We start from the raw sequence: 13,972 nt of genomic DNA, 5'->3' as shown, positions 1-13,972 counted from the left end.
AGCATTTGGCTTCATCCTGGCACAACCCTGGCCACCTTGGCCATTTGGGGAGTAAATCAGTGAATGGAAGATCTCTCTGCTTCTCTTTCTTCCTTTCCATAGCTCTGCCTTTTAAATAAATGAATAAACGTTTTCATTAAAAAAAATGTCATAGACTGCTCGGAGTAGAGGTTTAGCCATTTGTATGAAGTGAGGATTTTCCTGTGATTACACTGTTGTAATTAATCACATGAATTATTTTCATTTTGGACCCGAGGGAGACAAAAAATTAATTTTATAGCTTTAAGATGAATCATAAGAATGTTTTGAAGTGTGAAGTCTGGTTTCTGAGAAGTTGACAAGGTGTCTTCCAAAGTGGCTGTAATTGCATGTCCCCAAGCAAAGAATGAGCGAGTCCTTGTTGCTCCGTGTGAGTAGTTTGTAGTAGCACTTGTCTGTATTTTTAGACATTCAGATGTGTGATGGTATCTCACTGCGGTTTTAATTTGCACTTGTATAATGATTATGTTGATCAGTTTTTATTTACTTATTTTACTTTTTTTTTACAGATTTATTCATTTTTACTGCAAAGTTAGATATACAGAGAGGAGGAGAAACAGAGAGGAAGATCTTCCATCCGATGATTCACTCCCCAAGTGAGCGCAACAGCCGGTGCTGTGTCCATCCAGAGCCAGGAGCCAGGAACTTCCTCCAGGTCTCCCATGCAGGTGCAGGTTCCCAAGGCTTTGGACTGACCTTAACTGCTTTCCCAGGCCACAGCAGGGAGCTGGATAGGAAGTGAGGCTGCCGGGATTAGAACCGGCGCCCATATGGGATCCCAGCGTGCTCGAGGCAAGGACTTTAGCCATTAGGCCGCCAGGCTGGGCCCCATTTTTTATTTTTTACAAAAAGGTTTATTTGTTTGAAAGGCAGATTGAAAGAGAAAAGGAAAAGATGAGAGGAAAAGATCTTCCATCCACTGGGTCACGTTCCAAGTGGCTGCAACAGCTGGAACTGAGCTGATCCTGATTCACTGCCAGGAGCCAGGAGTCGGGAGCTTCCTCCGGTCTCCCACATGGATGTAGTGTCCCAAGGCTTTGGGCCGTCCTATACTGTGCTCCCAGGCCACAGGCAGCGAGCTGGATGGGAAGTAGAGCAGCTAGGGCACAAACTAGCGCCCATATGGGATCCAGGTGCATGCAAAGTGAGGACTTTAGCCACTAGGCTACCACACTGGGCCAAGCCTGAAAGCAGATTAGTGGTTGCCAGTGGCTGGAGGGAACGGAGGTGGTGCTAATGAGTTTTGCATTTCTTATTGTGAAGATTGAAATATTTTAAGACTGGGTAATAGCAGTAGTTGTACAACTCTGTTAAGAAAAGGTACTATATGGGCCCAGTGTGATAGCCTTGTGGCTAAATCCTCGCCTTGGATGTCCCAGAATCCCATAAGGGCACTATGTTGTGTCCTGGTTGCTCCATTTCGCACCCAACTCCCTGCTTGTGGCCTGGAAAGCAGAACAGTGTGACCCAAAACCTTGGGACCATGCCCCCTCATGCGAGACCTGGAAGAAGCTCCTGGATTCAGATTGGCTAAGCCCCAGCTGTTGCGGCCATCTGGGGAGTGAACCATGGAATGGAAGATCTTTCAGTCTCTCCTATCTGTAAATCTGTTCTGCCTTTCCAATTAAAAAAAAAAAAAACTTTAAAAAGAAATAAGACTTTGATAATTTGTTCTGTAAAGTAATGTTTTAATATAGCCTTTGGATGAGGTTACGTACTGCAGTTGAATCTGAAGAAGAATATTGAAGAATTATAATTATTCCTTAAGAAGCCCGTAAGATGGGCCCAGCAGCGTGGCCTAGCGGCTCAAGTCCTCACCTTGAATGCTCCAGGATCCCATATGGGTGCTGGTTCTAATCCCGGCAGCTCCACTTCCCATCCACCTCCCTGCTTGTGGCCTGGGAAGGCAGTTGAGGACGGCCCAAAGCTTTGGGACCCTGCACCCGTGTGGGAGACCCGGAAGAAGTTCCTGGATCCTGGCTTCGGATTGGCATAGCACTGGCCGTTGTGGTCACTTGGGGAGTGAATCATCGGACGGAAGATCTTCCTTTCTGTCTCTTCTGCTCTCTGTATATCTGACTTTCCAATAAATAAGTAAATCTTAAAAATTTGTGAAGTACTAAATTTTATTTCTCTATTTAAAGTGTTACTTTAAAAAGTCAGTTTGGTTGGCAAACACCATATTTTGAGCTTTTTGGTGGATGCATATGTGAACAATTTTGTGGTCTGTTTTTTAACTAGTTTAAAAATGCAGTTTCAGCTGCTACAGGAGCTCTGAGGGATTGATTCCTGTTTACCAACTGATAAGAAACCATGCTTACCTGTTTTTAATATTATGTTTGTGTTAATTTGTTTCTAAATTAAAGTCTTTTAACTGTGTTGCTTTTAGTGGCGTTTATTTTCAACTGGCTTGGATTTTGTTTATCCTTCTGCATCACCAACACCATAGCTGGGAGGTACGGCGCTATCTGTGGATTTGGCCTTTCCTTGATTAAATGGATCCTCATTGTCAGGGTAAGTGTGTGTGGCTACTGCCTCTGCAATGAAATGGTAGGAAAGTCCCTGTGTGGGCTCATGACTGCACACTCCTCATTAATTCAAGGCTTCTGAAAAGTTATTCACACTTTGTAAATGCTATTATTCTATAGTTAATAATTAAAATGCATAAGTTGCAAAAATATTTTAACATTGGTTTAACGAACCAAATCCTGAAATTAGTAAAATTACAGATCTGTCAGATCCTCTTAAATACTTCAGTTTGAAAATACCACCTATATTATTAAACGTATTAAAAAGTACTATATTCATATCTTCATTATTTTAATGTTTATTTTATAGATTCCCAGGATTTCAGTAATATTATCAGCTCTTGTCTTAGGTCAGAGCAAATTATAGGGTATGGTTATTAATCAGCTTATTCTTGTTTGGGACTTGTGGGACAAGTTTCTTCCAAGGTGATTTAAAATCTGATTCATGTCTTCTGGCAGTTTCTTGTTTTACCTTTTTTTTTTCTTAAGGATTAAAAATATGTATTTTTAAAATTTATATTAATAAGGCAGCAATAGAGAGGACAGAGACGAAGTAAGCCTCCATCTGCTGGTTCACTCGTCAAGTGGCTGCCGATGACCAGGGCTGGACCACGTTGAGGCCAGGACCCTGGAGCCTCCTCTGGGTCTCTGACATGGGTGAAGGGGCCTAAGCTCTCGAGCCAGCTTCCAGCTGCTTTCCCAGGCATGTTAGCAGAGAACTGGATTGTGTGTCCACCTGCCACCCGTATGGCGTTGCAGGCTGAGGCCTAGTACCTGTGCCACAGTGCTGGCCCCTGTTGGATTTCAGATGTCCACCGATTCCCTTCACAGAATGTGCAGAGATGAAGGCAGAATCAGCCCTGCGGAAGTTATTGTGGGTAAACCTCCAAAGAGTTTGCACCAGATCTGTCGGTCCAGTCTTGATTCTGATACTAATAGAATTAATGACTGTTATTCAGATAGAAATGTCTCATGTAAATCATATACCATAGAAAATGATTTCACAACTATTTTCAATTTTTTTTTGTTTGCTTTTTTTTTTTTTAAAGATTTATTTGAAAGAGTTACAGTAAGAGAGAGGGAGACAGGAAGATAATTTTCTATCTGCTGACTCACCCCTAAAATGGCCACAAATTCCAGGGCTGGGCCGTGTGGAAGCCAGGAGCCAGGGGCTTTATCCAGGTGTCCCATCGTCTGTTGCTTTCCCAGGCTTTTAGCAGGGAGCAGGACTGCAGGTGGAGCAGCTGGGGCACGAACCGACATCCATATGGGATGCCTGCATTACAAGTACTGTGTTAACTCCCTGTACCCCCACGGCAGCCCCGAGGATTATTTTCTTAATTCTGAAGTTTATAAATTGCTCACATTGTTTTAGGTGGGTAAAGAAGTTAATTTATTAAATACAGCTGATTCCTTTAAGGCATTGGAGCCCCGTTCTCTCAATAGAACACGAAGTTGAAGCTGTAAACTTGCCTGGTGATCAGTTCTGGTTAATGTGAGAAGGTAGGGCAAGATAGGAACTCGGAATTATGCCGGAGGGGATGGGGTGGGAGGTATCACTGTTCTAAATCTGTACCTGAAGTCTGTGGAATTGGCTCACTTATATAAATTAAAAATTATGACTTGGACTTCATACAGTTTGTGGGGTCAAGTTTAATCACCCAGACTGTTTAGTATCCCCTTAAGATAACTTAATTGAGGTTGGTATTAGGTTTAATGTGTATTAAGAATTGATAAAAGAGAAATAAAAACCTTTGTATTTGATTATAATAGCTGCCATTCACTGATGATTTCCTGTGTTCTGTGCATAATTGGTTAAAAATCCCTTTTAGCTCTTTCTATTTCTCTGATGCCGAAGATGGTCCCACCATTTTTATTGATGATGAAACTAAAAATATGAAGAGTCTAAGTAGCTTGGTTAGGGTCCCGCAGCTTACATGTCCATGTGGATCTGCCTGGGCTCGCTCTGTCCCGCACGTTTCACTCTGCTTGAACTTTTATTACAGTGCACCAGGCAGGAAACTCCTAGCATTTAGTGTGGAGAACTTTTCTCCTACAAGCCTGGTGTTTCCTTTCATTAGATGGTAGGTAATTTGTAAGTCATGTTGCTGCTCCCCCCTGCGCTGCCAGGAACCTCACATGCTGTGTAAATATCTTGAGCCAGGATTCTGATATTACTTCTGTCTAAGGCCTTTCGTTTGCTAAAAAATACGTATGAAAAACTAATATTCTAGTTGAAAGAAGACGTAAGTATAAAATATCACTGTCATATTACTAAGATAAAACCAGATGGGTTGTTAATGTTGGCTAATTTATTCTCCAAAATTTGATTCCTGCAAGCCTATAATTTTGACCATGACAGGTTTTTTGGTTAAACAGGCAAAAAGCAGCTTAGCTTAGCCCTATTATTTTAGTATTGGAAAACATTTTTTTATTTTTCCATAATGAATCCAAAAGCTTCTTTATCTTTTTTACTTGGTACATTTTTCTTTGGCTTAAAGGTAAACTTAGTATCTCTTTCATTGAGGCATAAATAAGAAAAGAATTTAATGTTTCTGGAGAAGGATGGCTGTGTTGTTGGTTTTCTTACATGTACAGAAAGTGGACAACGTATTGCCTTGATTCTTCTGTTTTATTCTTGCAGCCTCTAAAAGCTGTCTGAATGCTTTTTCTAAATTTCTAGTTGTTAGTCATTTGATTGAAAGCTAGAACAATACATTCCTACTTTGTAGGTAGTATTTTCCAGCTCTTCAGGGTCTCCTTTGTTGGACATGGTTTAGGGGCGTAGGACTACGTGGGGCTTACCTGTTAATAGCACCTCGGAGTCGTAAATCTTTAAAATTTCCTAACTCTTAAGCTGAGACTTTAGATTCTGATTTATGATTGAAGGCATTTCCTGAGAAAACACTTAACATGTATTTAAAATAGTGTAGATATTTATGCTTGGTAATTTCCAAATGATGACATTCTTTAGTTTGTAAGCATTTTAGTTAGTACCAACACTTCAAGATTTTTTTAAAAAGATTTATTTATTTATTTGAAAATTGGTTGCAGAGAGAGAGAGAGAGAATATGTGCTGGTTCATTCCCCAGGTAGCCACAATGACCACGGCTGCCACGTGAAAGCCAGGGCCAGGAGCTTCATCAGGTCTCCCACGTGGGTGAAGGGGCCCCAATCCTTGGGCCCTCCTCCACTGCTTTCCCGTCACCAGCAGGATGCTGGATCAGAAGTAGAACAGCTGGGATGCAAACCGGGCTGTGAGCCAGCTGCCGCACGTGGGATGCCGGCAGTGCAGGCAGCATCTTTACACCTGATGGCAACTTACACACCTGTGGCATTTACACAGCGTTGACCCCAGCAATTTTAAGCTTATCCGGAAGTCAACCATTCCATGAAGTTGGAAGCCCTTTTAAAAATTTTGGATTTGAGTGCAAATTTTTGCCTAATAGAATCATTTTTAGCCCATTTGGAAACTTAAAAACAGAGCAGTTAAAATAAGCTGATTTTTAGTAGTTTTGGAGTAGGTTATATTGAACACATAAGCAGTTATTTAGGGACATTATTTAGGTACTAAAGAGTAATATGGAAAAAAATAAGTAACTCAAGAAATGTGACTAGTTATAAAGCTTTGTAAATCACTGCTAGTGTCTAGAGTGCAATCAGGAGAGAACGCCTCTCTGGTGTTGGCAAATCCTGCCTCGCATCTGCCCGTTTCTATTCCCACCTCACAGAGAACATAAAACTGTCTGTCACTGCTGCGAGCAGGAACTGCGAGAAGTCTTCAAGGTTCATTTAGCTGCTCTCATCTCACTGTTGGGAACTGAATGCTGGAGTGTTCAGTGTGAAAACTGAAAGATGGATTAGTTGGGGGTCTTTGTGCGGCTAGTATTTGGGGTGGTGATTAACAGCAGGAGGTGTGCAGAAGGTCGAAGGCTCTTCTTTCTAGAGGCCAACAGAACATCCCCATGTGATAAGATTAGACTAATGTGGTCTTTGGTGTTGATCTCCAGCACAGCAGGTTGCTGTAGTTTGTTTGGGACGGTGGTTGTGGCTTTGGGAGATTGTGTGCAAAGAACTGACATTTGAACTCTTCAATAAGAAAATATCGGATTCAGATATGTAGTGTTTTTTTCTTGTGTCTCAGATATTTTATATGTTTGCTTACTGTTTGCATAAGGAATGTTTAATATATAAGAGTATTTCAAAAAGTTCATGGAAGAATGGAATTTAAAAATGCTTATTTTAAAGTTGCTTTGAAATGCTGGAATAATTTTGAAATTGTGAATAGTGTATAGCTATCCACATTTTCTGTGAACTTAGGAAGAACTTCCTTTTTTGCATATCATTAATTACATATATATATTTTTTGTACTGTTGTCAAATGTTAAAATGTGAGTTGTCATTTTAAAATTGGGGTAACCTGTGATTTTCAAATTTAGGTTTCTAAGTAAAGTTAATATTTGTTTTCATTCTATAGTTTTCTGATTATTTTACTGGATATTTCAATGGACAGTATTGGCTTTGGTGGATATTCCTTGTACTTGGTAAGTTTTTAAACTGATTTACATTTAGTCTAACTTTGATATTTCATAAAGTTGCAAGATAAATTGTTACAACTAATGCGTGAATAATTTTCCTAATATAAAATTCTTTTTCAAATACCTATTTCACTTTTCAAATAATCCTGTATATGACTTCAGATTTTTTTAATGTTAAATGTATTTAAGCATTCAGTTGTTAATAAGTGCTGCAGATTTTGCAAATTCCAACATAATTAAGGAAAAATGCATGGAAAATTTTTTTATTTTGGCAAGTTTATGAGTAGCATGGCTTGGATAAGTCATTCATTTTCTCATTTCTGGATTGTGAAGTCGTTGTTGATGCTTTGGAAATGGGCTCTGCGTCAGTCATTAATCACCCAGGCAGGAGAAGCAGCCTCATGCCGGATAAGCACAGTGGCTCTGTTTAGTTGTATTCCTACAGAGTGGCTCCTTTTATTAATATTGATGAATGTTATGGATTTTCAATTTTTATTCTCTTGTGTTTTTCACTTTGGTAGCTTGATAATTAAGTTCACTTTAAAATCACCTTATCACTGTAGTTCACATTTCAAATGTATTTAGTGACAGGAAGAAAACATTTTGTTTCTTCGTAAATTTAAATGATCACTTTTTGAACAAAATAATTGTGACTTGAAAATAATAGCATTTCAGTAGGTGGCAGTCTTCTCTGTGAGTTTTTACTGAGTCACCACATTGGATCTTTATGATCTTTTTGGAAAACAATTTTTTGGTCATCATAATTTTGTTTGATAACTATAGTGAAATTATTTTAATGTTGTGATGTTGTTGGGGGAGTCTGACTTGCATTAAGGTTAAGCCAGTTTCACCTGAGTTTTGTGTTCTCCACTGAACTTCTTACCTAAAAGTGAATGATTTATAAAAGAAAGCACAGTAAATGAGTATATTTGCTTGTATTTATTATTAGCAAGTTAGAGGAACGTTAGGAAGGCAGCTGTTTGGCAGAGTGAATTGCAAATCAGTCCCAGTTCCCTGTCAGAACTCTGCACATCTGGCAGTTGAGAACGTGAGTATCTAATCACTTGTAAAAATATTGTTCTCACATACTCAAAAGAGTATTGAGCACATTTGTGAGATACTGAGAGAAACAGTTGCTGCAGAGTGAAATGTTTTTCCGATATGAATTAGCCTAAGCAGAACAACATGTGGTTAACAAACAGCAGCTAGATGGACAAAGGAAAGGATCTCACAAGTAATTTTGATTTACGTTTTTCTGAAAGGCTTTCGCATTTGGGTGATGATCCCATGCTCTGAGCAGCAGCTGGAAGGGAGGGGGCAGGGTGGACTTGGGAGAGAGAGCACAAGTGCACGGAGTAAGGATGGACTGAATTTAGCTGAAATGTATACCACTTGCATGGAACTCATTGCTTGTGTAGCTCATCTGGCTGTCTTTTCTAACTTATTACAGCAGTGCTTATTTTTCTGTACTTTGATTACTGTCTTGGAGTTAGGGTACAAATTTAATTTGAGATTTTGTATTTTAAATTTTAAATTTACAGATTTTTTTCAAGGTAAAAAAAGTTGCATAAGTATGTATCTTCTGTTTTTGTACCTTTCTTCCACTATTTAAATAGTTATAAATTTCTTGGAGTTAATAATGTTTTCCTAAGAATGATATAGCTAAATATTCAAAGCTTTGCAATAATAACTTTGCAGTAATAATAACAACAACAATACTTGTGTACTTCTAATATAGTTCATCTGATGCTTTGAAGTATCCCACAGGCATTTTTAAAAATTATTAAAGATGTCTTAAGTGGCTCTTACTTTAAAGTATGATTTTACAAAGAAAACAACTGAACTAGACTTAAGATACATCTTAAACCAGAAGTCCTTAGAGTGACTGCTTCCCAAATCTTCTTTCCTTACTCTTCTTACCTTATTTTTGTTATAGTTTAGCCTTTTATTCCTTGAAAATAAGAGCTTACAATTAAAAATGTGCACATAATCTGTATATGATCAGATACTGATCTCAGCAATGACAGGCCCTTGATGTCACTCTGTGGCCTTGTGGGCTTCCCCACAGGATTAGTAATTGTTTGTGTATAATACTTTATGTAAGTAAATGTATCTCAGCTTGCTCTGTAGTTATACTGATTGAAAACTTTCCCGCCAAATGAAACTTCCTATGCGTTGAATTACTTAAAATTCCTGAGTAATTTTATTATTAAAAAAATAAATGTATATTTTTATATAATTCTGAATTTTCATAGTTGGATTTGCTTTGCATTAATTTTAATGCATTTAAGCTTAACACATTGGAGGAATGGAGGTGGCGATAAAATTTTGTTTTTTTCTGTTACTTATATATCGACAATAGACTGCTGGACTGTCTGCCACTGCCCGTGCCTGCAGTGATGGACCTATGACTGTTTATGAAGAACTATAGTATAGTAATGATACAGGAGAAATCAGTGAGGGGGGACTTGGAATGGGGTTAAGGGAAATCCCAAGGCCTATGCAACTGTATCATAAAATAATAAATTATAAACAGAATAGTCAGAACACACCAAAACAATTTTGTTGTTTCTTAATTATGGAGCTGACAATATGGAGTAATATTATGGAATGAAAGGAATCTTGCAAATTAAAATCCTTGAAGCCAAGAGGAAAATGTTTATAATCGTGTGTTTTCGAATTCCCATGCCTTATTTCTATGCAAGAACGTAATGTATGTATATTATTTCAACTTTCCCAGGCCTGCTGCTTTTCTTCAGAGGATTTGTTAATTATCTGAAAGTCAGAAACATGTCTGAAAGTATGGCAGCTGCTCAAAGAACAAGATATTTCTTCCTATTATAGAGGTAAGAAATAGTCATGGATTAGTTTATTTCCTTATGTATTCAAATCTATAAGTTACTTATAAAATGTTTAATATGTACTCAAAATTTTTACTCCGCCTACTAAGTATATGTTTTAGCTTTTAAATTTTAATTCTTAATTTTTTAACGGATTCATTGTAGTTTGTACGTACAGTTCTGTGTGTGATCTTAGCCCACCAGCTGAGAAGTGATGTATGCAGTTCTGAGAACATAATGATCCTCCCCACCCCGCCCCCCTCCCACTCTCCTCCTTTTCTCCTTCTCCAGTGCCCATAGCCGCTGGGCTACTGCACCAGGCCCTAAAACTTAGATGTTTTAAACTGAATATGGAAAATCTTAATTTTTTAAATGCATTGGATCTTTTAATCAAACCTTTCCTAGGATTGTAGATGGACCACAGGGTATGTTTGATGTGCCAGTGGCATAACATTGAAGGCTCAAGAAGCAAAATATACAAAGTATTTATACGGAAGGGATGGCCATTTTGCCTAAAATAATGTGAAATCTGTATAGACATCTGATGACAAAACAAAAAACAAATCTTTGAAAACCAGTTTGTCATGCAGTCATTTTAGAAACCAGGATCAGGGAATTAAAACTGTGAAGAGAGCAGGAGTTCTGCTATGTTTTAAGTTGTGTCAATTTAGATTTTAAAAAATGGTGGTTACAGCTGGAGTGAATGGGAGCATAAAGGATGTACACAAGTTGTCTTCATGGTTATCAGTGAGCTTGTAGAGGCTGTAATAGCTTTTATTTATTATATAGCTAGGTATTTCATTTTATTTATTGTGCAACCAGAAGTCACAAGTATTTTTTTAGCTGTTCTATTTTGTTTAATGTACAATGTAATTCATATCTGTAAACAACTGAAACTTTTTTAAAGTGTTTGAGTTCAAAAGCATAAGGTCTGCTAAAATACTTATCTTCTGGACAAGGTATTTCAAATCTGAGAATTCAACTCCAGGTTTTGTACTGCTTAGATTGATCTGTCTTCCTTGTATCTGTGTTCCTTGTGCAGACCTTCTTAAATGATACAGTATAATAGCTGTCTACCTGGCATTTGTGTTGTGTTAGGCATTATTATAAGTAACATAGACAGGATTTTTGAAATATATGGGAAAATGTGCCTAAATTATGCAAGTAGTACTCCATTTTATATAAAGGACTTGAACATGCTTTGATTTTGCTATCAGTTGGGTGGAAAGTGGTGTCCTGAAACCAGTCTCTGAGGGCCTGGCTTGCATATTTTGTAGAATCTATACACATATACCTGTGTGTGTGTGAGTGTGTAGTGCTTGTGACATGTGGTTGCTTAAATCTTATTAATAACTTATGAGGTGTGCATAAGCCCATATTTCTGCTGCAATACAATGAATGCAGATGCGATTCAGGGTCATATTGATGTTTCATTTCAAATAAGACTTCTATAACAGGTTCATTTCCACAGGACATGTTACGTTTCCTTTTAACCAGTAAACTGTCTTTGCAAAAAGTGACGTGAGGAGTTTGACAGTGTTAACAGATAAAGGCAGAGTGGTTTCACCGGTTTGAGTGGCAGTGTAAGTCTGGCTGTCCTGTGTGCGTGTTGTGTGCTCTGAGGTATAACGCTAAATGCTTTCTGGATGGACGGAGCTTTAGAGTTTAGAATATATTCTCTGCGTACTACTTTGTGTTATTTTTCAAAGGAACATTATGACCTTCATGTAATACTGCTATAAAATGGATTTATGTTATGTAGTGTCTGAAAGAAATGCAGTGTAGTACATTTCAAGACTAATTCTTTCTTTATTCCTAGACTGCATCAATCCAACATTCCTTTCTTATGCCAATGTGAAATTTCAAGATCATCTGTAAACCTACAACTTTCATAGGATAGAAGACTACTAAAAGCAGAAGACAAATTAGTGAAGATAGAGCGTCATAATTGAATGGCAGGTGGTTTATATTTAAAAGCCATTTTGTTCACTTTAAATATTTATATTTCTTTTGCGCATTTGCATATGTGCCCATTATAGAAGATTACATATACTTGAAAGAAACCATGAAGTTGTAGCAGTTAAGTCCAGTTACATTTGGTGAATCAGTGTTCTGATGCAATGGAAAGAGTCGAGTGATTGACAGTCTTCCAGCACGTAAATGCCACTGACTTCTGACCCGACGTTTAGGATAATAAAAATGAAGTTGTTACCCATGTCATTTGCTTTAGTTTCTGGCCTTTAGAAGCATCTAGTAACTCTACACATGAGGCATTCTTTGTTATATATAAAGTTTACTGAAACCTGCAGTGCTGATTATTAGAAAGAATTTGTCAGATTTTTGAATATGATATTTGGGAAAACTTTCTGTAAATAACCACTCATAAATTACATTCTACCTTGTTTTCTTAGAAATCGTATCTAGATATCTTTTTATTAATTTTAAATTAAGTAAGAACTAAATATGTCTAGAAACTTTGAGTACTAAAGATAGAATTTCTTTTAGGAAAAATTTTAAGAGAATGTGGATTTACCAAATGTCCTCTATAAAACAGTTTTTAAGGGGATTAGTATTAGTTTTAGGAATTTTCAAATGAGAGGCTTCATTTTTAGTATTGCTTACCTTAGAGATTCTTGCAGGAAGAGATTGTACTAGATGTTTTATTTATTTCTTTTAAGACAATTTTAAAACTTAATTTCCCAAGTAAGATGTTCTCATTTGCTTATGTCTTTTAAAAAGCCAATAAAATTATCTTTCAATATCATTGTAATAATTTTTATTCAGATGTTTAATTTGTGAAACAAAACCATTTTTATTTTATTATACTTTTCTGCTTTATAATTGTAGGATTAATCTGTAAAACCATATCCTTAATTGAGATATGTTAGATACCCATCTCAGAGTCAGGAAAATATGACTGGAGTGTGTGTGTGTGTGTGTGTGTGTGTGTGTGTGTGTGTGTGTGTGTGTGTGTGTGTACAGTGTAATCATTATTAAGACTGGAATTGACTTCATACTCATAAGCTACCACATTTCACATCTTGAAAGTCATTTTATATCTTACCTGTTTTTTTTTTCCATTATATTTTTGTTTTTGAATGCCAGCAGTTAAAATGGTGGGAATTATATCATCTTTTAAAGTAAAAATCATTTGAAACAGCTATACAAGACACACAAAATTGGTTACTTATTACTAGGTACTACTAAAAGATACATTAATTATTCAGGGACATTTTCCCATTACTAAAAAAAGTAAAATTTACTATGCTTTATATCCTGCTGTATTTGGGTTTATTTCTGATTTTTTCATTGTCTCAAATCAATCAATCATGCTGTTTTGTTTTGCAGTTGAGCCTCTTATTTTTTGTTTTGCTTCATTCAGTTTACCACCTGCATAAATTTTTATTATCAGTTAAAGAGTCTGTGTTACACCCTTTTAAACAGTTGCATGAGGTAAAGAAAGCAAAGTAATTAGCTGCCTAATTTGGAAATAATGACATTGTACTAATGTATACAAACACATACTAAAGCTCCCCTCTGTCACTGGAATCACATAGTCCTAAGCACTTTTAATAATGTATAAATGAAATTAAACTTTGATACATAATACTTTTAGTGAAGCTATCAAATACCAGCTTAATACAGTTTTGTTGTAGATTATGATATTCATACTTTGTTTCTGAATATTGATGAGTCACTAGTGATCCAATACTGAAACTTTATTTTTTATTTTCTTCCCAAATCTGTAAGATTTGACTGTGCATATTAGTTAATCCTCTGTAATTGGTATTATTCAGTGTTAGCCTTATCTCATCGTCACCCAAGTAGAATAATTAGAACTGTTTTTAAAAAACTTAGCATTTCCCTTCAGGTTTACAAATTCTCCATACTTGCCTTTATTTTCTGTGCATTTGAATAGCTGCTGTTGAGTTTTAGGGATACTTGACACCTTTACCTCTCTGCCTTAAAAACTGAAAATCAAAACCTTCTTTAGAGTCTAAACGTTTCTTAGTGAATGTTAACTGGG

At 36.9% G+C, this 13,972-nt stretch overlaps 1 protein-coding gene across 2 annotated transcripts in view; it reads left to right on the top strand.

Moving 5' to 3' along the window:
* Nucleotides 1-12,707, top strand: part of NDFIP2 (Nedd4 family interacting protein 2) — a 54,420-nt gene extending 41,713 nt beyond the window's left edge. Inside the window, exons 5-8 of one of the 2 annotated variants that reach the window (XM_040991250.1) lie at nt 2,489-2,553; nt 7,045-7,111; nt 9,846-9,951; nt 11,765-12,707. In XM_040991250.1, coding sequence (XP_040847184.1) covers nt 2,489-2,553; nt 7,045-7,111; nt 9,846-9,949 — 236 coding nt within the window. In that variant the 3' untranslated portion in view covers nt 9,950-9,951; nt 11,765-12,707. Of the gene's footprint in view, nt 1-2,428; nt 2,554-7,044; nt 7,112-9,845; nt 9,952-11,764 lie in introns of both variants that reach the window. The other variant, XM_040991249.1, reaches the window with a different exon arrangement.
* The last annotated feature ends 1,265 nt before the right edge of the window (nt 12,708-13,972 follow it).

The sequence above is a fragment of the Ochotona curzoniae genome, unplaced genomic scaffold (genome assembly GCF_017591425.1).
Source record: "Ochotona curzoniae isolate NIBS_2020 unplaced genomic scaffold, NIBS_Ocur_1.0 contig_64, whole genome shotgun sequence".
NCBI classification, from domain to species: domain Eukaryota; kingdom Metazoa; phylum Chordata; class Mammalia; order Lagomorpha; family Ochotonidae; genus Ochotona; species Ochotona curzoniae.
This window is presented reverse-complemented; position numbering and strand designations above follow the sequence as displayed.